Below are 8,909 nucleotides of genomic sequence, written 5' to 3'. Positions count from 1 at the left end.
TTATGCAGCAATGCAACTAATTGCCCTGCAGCCATCGGAAAACTGCCACATCACCAGCCCATTTCATCCTTAAGTTCCAACAAGAAGTCGGGAACTTTCCTATGCGGCACGCCAGTTGGACAGGCAAGAAGAGGCCAGTCCAAAATTAATAGTTCAACTCCCAAACAAGAAAGAATTAATCAGATTATTAATTAAAGTATGCAAGAAACAAAGAGGGAGAAGCTTTATTGTACCAACAAAAGAACAAAGGCCAACACACTCTTCACACCCGTCACTATATTTTTTTCCCTTTTTTTTTGTCAAGTATATATGTGTAGACCAGTGGGAGGAGAGGTAGAGGAGGAATTTAATTGGAAGAAATCTGGAAAAAGGTGGGAGGCAGGGGATGTGCTGGAATCGCTGTTTTTAAAAGTCTTTTGTTTTCTTTGGCGTACGCTATTTTGTTTGTTTTAGTGGCAGAAGCGAGCAGCAGGAGAGGGTAAGGAGGGGTTGGGTGGGAAAGAGAGAGGGGTGGTGGTGAAGCGAGTGCCGCAGAACGGCTTGGAGGAAAAGCTTTCCCCCTTTCTTCTTTTTTTATATAGTAGCCGCGGGCGGAGGAATCGGCGAATCTTGGGGGGATGCGAGGCCGGGCCCGGTGGATTTCTCTCTCCTAATACCCCAGAGGTACGAGCAAAAGCCCAATCTTTTTCCCTGTTCCCGCCATGATTTCCTCCATTGGAGTCTGGCGCGCTCGAGGAATGCTGGTTTTTTTGCAGATTTGTGGGTGGAAAAACAGTCCTTTTCGGGGTTTTCTTTTCTTTTAATTGTTTTTCTTGGCTTTTCCTATCTTGGAATATAGAGGGATTTTTGCTGTTTTCGCCTTCTTGAACTGCCTGTTGGAATCTGGCGCCCTTGAGGAATGCTGGTCTTTTTTGTAGATTTTTCTGTGAAAAAGATCGATCTTTTTGGGGTATTTTGTTCTGGTTTTGATCGGCTTTCCCTATCCTGGAATTGGTAAAAGAGGGATTTGTGTTCATGAGTTGTCCGGGAATGCGGGATTCCATATGGGTTTTGGGGAGAGATAGGGTTTTCTACATTTTGTTGGGATCTGTCGTATGGGTTCTTGAAACGGATGAGCGTAGGGATGTGGGCTTTTGTTCTAGGGAGGTAAGAACACTGGATTTCATGTGGGTTTGTCGGAAATAGACCTCTGATTTTTTCGGTGTTGGAGTGCTAAAATAGGGTTCTTGGTGTAGGGGATCATATCTAAATCTACCCCTATCTCCTCTTTCCAGGGTTCTTCTTCACGCAAGAGGCAGCAATGCGGCTGTAGTATTCTCGTTTTAGCTATTTTTCTTGATATAATTTTTGCTTTTGAATGCTGGTTTGCCTACTGGTTTTGTATCAAGATACGATTTTGTTCTCAAGATTTTCTTTTGGAGAAAAAGATTGTTAGGAAAGGGTTTGACAGTGCAGTGCTTTCGTCGTTTAACCTGGGAATGTTATCTGTTATGCCTTTGATTTGATGTTGGTTCTGATCTTTTTTTCTTGAAAGATTCTGTTTTCAGGTATCTTGATTGTTACCAGAAGTGAAAGGTAGAATTTTTCCTCTGGTTTCTGCTCTTTGATATGAGAATCTTCATGAGGATGAGCTGCATGAAGCCTGTGCCTTGAATCTTTGGAATCTTGAAGTAAGATGTCCCTGCTTGTGTTTATGTGCTGGTCATTAACTAAAACTCGTAAGGATGCTATTTCCATTTGGTTTTTGCTTTCTACATTTATATTGATTTCTCATGAGTGGATTTCCTTAGATGTTTTCTCCCATATATTCTCAGGAGGAACGTCTAGTTGGATCTGATTCTTAAATGCATAAATTTTATTAGGTAAATTTCTTCTTGTAAATCTTTGTTATTATGCATGTATTATAGCACTGTTTGTTTAATTCTTGCATAAGTGGAAAATATGTAATGATGACTATGCTCTCTTAACATATCTTGTTCACTGTAAAACAAGAGGATAAATTCTAATGTCTCTACAATCGCGTGAAATTCAGGCTCAAACATTAAGTTATATGATTCGGTATGTTTCCATTTGGTTAGCACTTTGTGGGAGGTGGACATGAGTATGTTGGTGGGGATATGCTCCGGCCAAGGGAAGATGATATACCTGGTCTTTTTCTGTTCTTGGTTGTGCTCCCTCTGGTCACTTACATTTTACTTGGAATATGGAAGGAGACTTCGAAAAAGAAGGCCAGGTTAAGTGTGCTTGCACAGTTTGCTGCTGAGGAAGCTCTCAGAGTTGAAGCAATGACATCTGCTGATGTTATACCAGCTGGACCTTTTCTGAAAACTGGCTCTCATGAGTGTGCCAGATGCTTTGCTCCTGCTACAACTCGCTGCTCCAGATGCAAATCAGTCAGATACTGGTATGGGTGTTTAAGAAAATCAAATTTCCCCCTTTGCTCTTAACATAAGTAGGCCTTTTTATTCTTAAACTTATTCTTCAATTTTCTATTTGCTTTCTGCACAATCATTCATTTGCACTACATGATATCAGTGTCGAATTCATACACGAACTTTCTTTATTGCTTATCTGTAATGCTTTAGCTTATTGAGTCCTTTCTTTTCTTTCCCTTATTATTCATAACAAATGCTAGAAAGCAGAGGAGAGAGTTGCTGGAAGTATTAAGACATTGTTTGTTCGTGGAATTGTTCGGAAAGGTTTTTAGTCATATGCTTTTTTGGAGGACCATCAAACAAGGAGGCAGCCTCCGGTATCAAAAATGATTATCCAATCAGTCTTTCAAATAAGAAATATATGATTATCAGTTATGTTTTAGCTGAGTCGGCAAATTTTGGATAACCAACATCTTATACTAAATATTGTTTTTGTTGTAGGAAAGGATAGCTTTTTTTTTTTTTGGTTATTTTTGAATGTGACTCTTGAGATAACCCATCATAACCCTTAATGTAGAAGTAAAGAAAAACAAAAAATAGGATATGACAATAATCCTAATGGAGTCATCTGTAATTAGTGCTTCAAAGTGTTTTGGGAAGCATTCAAGATTGAATTGTCAAACATTGCACAACTCCTTCCGTTATTTCTGCAATGACAAGGGATTCCTGGAGCTTATTCAGGAGGTATTTCATTTGTTTAAAACCTTGTCCTTTTCGCCTCTCAAATGGAATTTGTGCCATCATTCTAGTGGTTTTCATCCAGATAAGTTATTGAAAGATAAGTTAGGAAAACCATAGATTGTAGTCTTCATCAGAACGTTGCTTTAATTTTTTTTTTCTTTTTTCTTTTTTGATGGGAATGTTGCTTTAAAATTCATTTTGATTATTACGCAAGTTGAAACATCTCACAAAAACCAAAACACATTTTGAATGGAAAAAAGTTCTCATTCAGGTGGCCATATTTGACCTGTTCTGGACTAAACATTTTGGATCAAATGAACTAGGGCATTTGAATAAATTTGAATAAAATGAATCAAACAGTTATAAACTACAATTTTTGAGGGAAGAACAAACAAAGAGAACAAAACATGGAACATGTCGACAAAGACGATAAGGCACAGGTGAAGTGCCGTTCATCATGCAGATTAAATCAGGTTACCAAACAGTAGTCAAACTTTAGAGACTTTCTTTTGTCCACCAATACTGCTCTTTATGGGCAAAATAACACTGTTGAATTGTTGATAGTAAGGAATCATCAGGCTCATCTCTAGTGTGAATTTGTAGAAAAGTGGTCTTCAATGAGAAATTTCCTTCAGGTTGGGGATGCCTGAGTTGGATTTGCTTTGTAAACTTCAAGCTTGGAACTCGAGTGCCTGATCTGTATCATCAACATTTTCTTTTTTTTTTTTTTTTGATATTGGAGGGTACCTCATGTCAATTTTGAAGTTAAAATCTCAGCGGGGAGCAGAGTGTATTACGAGTTCTGCATCACTTTGATACCTGATGAAGGGTTGCTTATGTTGGCATTTCTATGAATGACTATAATGGGATACTTCTCTCTCTAGCACCATTTCATAAAATATATCCTGTGACAAAAAGTCCTGTAAATCTGTTTTAATTATTCATAGCATATTTCTTGCATGCAAAAGAAATAAAACACTTGAACAAAATAGTTTGTTAATACATTATTGGTGCCTGGCCTATATTTTAGAATTTTGTGCAGCCAAAGATCAACCATGCTGCTCTACCCAGAATTACATGCAGAAGAAAATATCATGTTCCTTTGTAGGCTTGAGAAGTCAAGATTTGCTTGATGTTGATAAATATGAGAATTATACTCCTACCTGGTTTTCATTGTTTTCCATTTTTATACTGAGACCAAATACACTTGTTATTTAAAGAGGAAATCTTCTTCCCAATATTCATGATTTGCTAGATCTAGGGAAAATGAGGATTGTTACAATCACTGTGAATAATGTTAATTAACATGACATTTTTATAACGAAAATCAAATTTATACCCTCATACCTGGTCTGCATTGTTTTCAGTTTTTATACTGAGGAGACCACATACACTTGTTACTTAGGGAGAAAAGGGTTGGAATCTTCTTCCCCTCTTTTCTCAAAAACTGGCTGCAACTTTATTTCAATTTATAATTGATTCTTTTACCCTCTCATCTTGAGTTCATTCCATTTTTTGCAGTTCTGGGAAGTGTCAAATAATACATTGGAGGCTGGGGCACAAGCAGGAATGTCGGCAATGGCAAGATACCAGCTCCAATGTTTCTGGTGGCCTTTCTCCAGTTCAACAGAATTTTCTTTTAGATGATGTCAAATCGTCGTTCCTTGGAAGTGATATTGAAGAGCCCCTGCATGGAGATCTTCATGGTAATGCATCAAGTAATCCTTGTGTCATGAAAATTGATACACCTCAAGATTCAGCTGCACAAAGAAAGCTATCAGAAAAGTGGGCTCTTAATAGATCAAAAAGAGGTGCCTTTAAAAGTGATGAAAGTGCTGCATGTGCATATGATGAAGCCATTACCTGTAGTGCAGATGGTCAAACTATATCTTCAAGCTCCTTGTTTACAGAGTTTTCATCAAAGGATCATCCTCTGGAACATAAGGTTCATAATATTGAAGTTGGTTTCTACAATATATGCTTCACTGACCTGTAAAGTATAATTTCTTTTTTGTTGCATTTTCTAACTGCCATGCTGTATGCTTGACAGTTTCAGTTAGGAACTGCGAATTTCACACCTGATGATGAAACTCATAAGATTCGAGACACCAGCAGTTCATCCACTGTCAAAAATGCTTTGCACCAGTCTCATAAATTAGCAGATGAAACTAGGAATGGACTTAAGACAGGCAGTTCTCCTGGAATACCAGTCCCATCCCATTTGGATAAAAATATGATTAATGGATGTGGTGTGGGTGCTAATATCACTTCAGAGAAAGTTGAGTTTTTCGAAGGTGGATTTTCTTCTGCTGGTGAAACAGTTGACTCGAGCTACTTAGCTGAAAATATCTCACCCAAAGGAAGCATAGTTTTCAAAAAACCTCCATACACATTGGGACACACATCTTCTTCGCCACAAAAATCATCTCAGAGAGCATCGAGAGAATACCCTTCTCAAGGAGTAGAAAGGCATGCCCACATGGAAAATGAATCTAGTAGGTTACTTTGAACTTGTTCAGTGATTTGTGATGGCTATTTCTTGGTTTTAGTTGCCTCCTTTTCAATTATTTTCCTTTATTCCTTTTTTTTTTTAATCTGCACAGGAAACCCCCGAACAAATGTTTCACAGGGCTGCAATGGGATCTCCAACATGGAAGGGGCAAAGGTGGCAGGATCAAAGAAACCTTCAAAAGTCCTCAAACGGAATCTTGTGAGCCTGATAAATGACAACAAGAAAAATAAGGTGATGGTTTTTCTTGAAATGCATTTATTTTTATTTTATTATAGACAATATGATCATAAATTTCCTCTTCAAAGGCAATAACTAAAGACTTTGCATTTCATGTTCTGCAATTTTAGGTATGCCAGCTGTTGTTTTCTTTTGAGGATCTTGTCAGGCTTTTTCAATGTGAAGTCTGGGGCATATCTCCAAGAGGGCTTCTTAATTGTGGAAACAGGTACTGCATAAATAGTTACTTTTTATTTGGATGATGGCTTCTTCCTGGAGTTGTGAAAAGCAGCCTGTAGCATATTTAGATATTTCCTACTGATCTTATAATGGTATATTGGCGTTAGAATACGTTGCTAGGAACCAAGAATACCTATGTAACAGCTGAGGTAATTATTGTCTAATGTCTATGTTATTTCATTCCATTCCTAAGGATAGACTTGTCAGCAATTTCTGTTTGTGGTAACATAATTCTTTTCTCATCTATCGACTTCAACCATTCTAAACTCTGACAATCTTTTGGAAGCCAGTTACTTTTTTTTTTTTTAAATTCCAGCAAAAGAATGCTTCATACTCTAATTTCTGAGTCCAAAGATTGATTGTTTAGACATTCTTGCAACAATTATAAGAAATATCGTCTTGACATAGGTTACATTCAATTTTAGAAGTTATCTTGTATGTAATTTTGGTGCAATGTGATGTGAAGGTTGATAGTTGTCTCATTCACAAACAAGGAAAAGCTTTGGAAGCTGATTTAGGAGTCTGTACAACTTGAAACCTGGAAGAGGTGGCCCCTGCTTCTATTTTATGTTCTCAGAAAAGTAGTCTCAATGTTTAATACAGAAGGCTTTTCGCAAGGAACTTATGACTTATCCTCTCAAATAAGGATATGAAAAATCCATCTTGGTTTAGAAAAGACAAGTGAATCCATACATCTGTAAGGTTGATGATTTAATATCTAGAAATAGATAAAACCCTCCACGCACCATGGGGGCACCCCAAGTTCTCCCTTAATGTCTTCAGCTGCTTTTCAACAATTTTTCTGCAATTTACGATAAGATGATACATCTGGAAGACCCACAAAATTACATCTTTTGGCCAACTTTTCACTCCTCAATAGTGCCAGACTTTCTGTATTCTAAAGTATCAAATTCTACTTTACCTCAACAGTGCAGGCTGTGAAACCATGATGCAATAGATGAATCATGAAAGTACTTTAAGTTCTTATGTAACATTTCAACATCCAACCTTCAGCCTTTTTCTTGCAGTTGCTATGCTAATGCGGTCCTGCAATGTCTTACCTGCACAAAACCTCTCATGGTGTACTTGCTTCAGAGGTCGCATTCAAGAACCTGTACTACTCAGACTCTTGTACTCATTCTTACAAAGTAAAATCAACAAAAGCCAGATCACTCAATCCGGCTGGTTACTCTAATTTTGCAATTTATCTTTGTCTTTATGTTAGGCCGAGTCAAAGATTGGTGCCTCATGTGTGAACTTGAGCAGCATGTTTCTATGCTACGGGAAGGTGGAGGCCCTTTGTCTCCCAGTAGGATCCTTTCGAACATGAGGAACATTGGATGTCGTATGGGTGGTGGTAACCAAGAAGATGCACATGAATTTCTAAGGTGCAATAAGTGAATGGGTTGGCATCTTTTGATTCTCAGTTCATTAGTTTGACAATTTCTTTGCATTTTGGTTTATTTTTCTGTCTTGCTGGAGAAAAATTGTTATGATATCTTACTTACATATGCCACGTTCTTTCATTCATGCTTTCTTATACGAAATACAACCAGGCTTCTGGTAATGTCTATGCAATCTACATGCCTCGAGGGATTTGGTGGTGAGAAGGAAGTGGATCCAAAATTGCAAGAGACAACACTAGTACAACAGATTTTTGGTGGTCGGCTGAAGTCGAAGGTACTTATTTGACTTTTCTGTAGTATTTGTGTTATTTAGCTTGATGTTAATTTGTAGTATTACAATTATTGTCAACTACACTAACTGATTTACCTCATTGAAACAAGGTTAAGTGCATGAGGTGCCATGTTGAGTCTGAAAGATATGAAAATATTATGGATCTTACATTAGAAATACATGGTTGGGTTGAGTCTTTGGAAGATGCGCTCACACAATTTACTGCTCCCGAGGATTTAGATGGAGAGAACATGTACAGATGTGGAAGGTTTGATGATACTCCTTTGGTTGTAGAAATTTAAACCACTTTTTTGTTTCAGTCTGATCTTACCTTTGCTTTTATGCATAGGTGTTCTGCATATGTTAAAGCCAGAAAGCAGTTGAGCATACATGAGGTGCCAAACATCTTAACGATAGTTCTGAAAAGGTTCCAGGTAATAAATTAATTGGTTTCTGGTCCTACTTTTGTCGGATATTGCATAATGCTAAATATAACTAATGATCATTCTCTGTCTTTCCTTTCACTTTCCTTATTCAAATATAAACCTTATGTATATTATATGATACTGCCACTCAATTTGTTACTGCAATATCGCCAATTTAGGGAAAATACATTATGCAGTATGATGCCCAATCAGTGCAAATTTATTGTTATTGTCAACATTTCTTTCTCTATTGTTAGTGGAAACATATAAAGCTAGGCAGTAGGAGACATTGCTTGTCATAGGGTTTCAAGTTTTCTCAATTGTGATAGCAAAATTTGCATAAGGAGTGTACATATAAATTGTACATACATTAAAAAATAAGGGAGGGGGTGGGGGATTGGTCTATCAAATTAACCTTGAGTGGAAATTACTTAGCTTACATGAAACCTTATTATATGGTGATTATGAGTATGGTATCAAATTTTGGAAAGAAAATTCTGTTGAAAAGATAATGCCAAGTTGCCTGACTGCCATTCCTATGTCTATCTCTGACCATCCTACCTCTTCTCAAATTCTCTCTCCAAGTCCATTCTAGTTGTCGATATGATAAATCTGACTTTCTTTTCTTAAATCACAATTGTACATATCCGTATACCAGTACTATTGCATATACATGTACTTGAAGCCATGAAACCTGGTAAAACAATTCCTAAACTTTTGATT

General features: G+C 37.3%; 1 protein-coding gene across 2 annotated transcripts in view; it reads left to right on the top strand.

Moving 5' to 3' along the window:
• Positions 1-262: 262 nt before the first annotated feature.
• LOC105040636 (ubiquitin C-terminal hydrolase 15) overlaps positions 263-8,909 on the top strand; it is a 23,454-nt gene continuing 14,807 nt past the window's right edge. Inside the window, exons 1-13 of one of the 2 annotated variants that reach the window (XM_073254570.1) lie at positions 263-663; positions 1,548-1,718; positions 1,815-1,862; positions 2,033-2,404; positions 4,638-5,061; positions 5,167-5,611; positions 5,720-5,859; positions 5,976-6,073; positions 7,113-7,198; positions 7,310-7,472; positions 7,641-7,764; positions 7,872-8,029; positions 8,111-8,195. In XM_073254570.1, coding sequence (XP_073110671.1) covers positions 2,118-2,404; positions 4,638-5,061; positions 5,167-5,611; positions 5,720-5,859; positions 5,976-6,073; positions 7,113-7,198; positions 7,310-7,472; positions 7,641-7,764; positions 7,872-8,029; positions 8,111-8,195 — 2,010 coding nt within the window. In that variant the 5' untranslated portion in view covers positions 263-663; positions 1,548-1,718; positions 1,815-1,862; positions 2,033-2,117. Of the gene's footprint in view, positions 664-1,534; positions 1,719-1,814; positions 1,863-2,032; positions 2,405-4,637; positions 5,062-5,166; positions 5,612-5,719; positions 5,860-5,975; positions 6,074-7,112; positions 7,199-7,309; positions 7,473-7,640; positions 7,765-7,871; positions 8,030-8,110; positions 8,196-8,909 lie in introns of both variants that reach the window. The other variant, XM_073254569.1, reaches the window with a different exon arrangement.

The sequence above is a fragment of the Elaeis guineensis genome, chromosome 3, assembly GCF_000442705.2.
Source record: "Elaeis guineensis isolate ETL-2024a chromosome 3, EG11, whole genome shotgun sequence".
In the NCBI taxonomy this organism is placed as follows: domain Eukaryota; kingdom Viridiplantae; phylum Streptophyta; class Magnoliopsida; order Arecales; family Arecaceae; genus Elaeis; species Elaeis guineensis.
The sequence above is the reverse complement of the archived record's forward strand: the minus strand, read 5'-3'. Positions and strand labels throughout refer to the sequence as shown.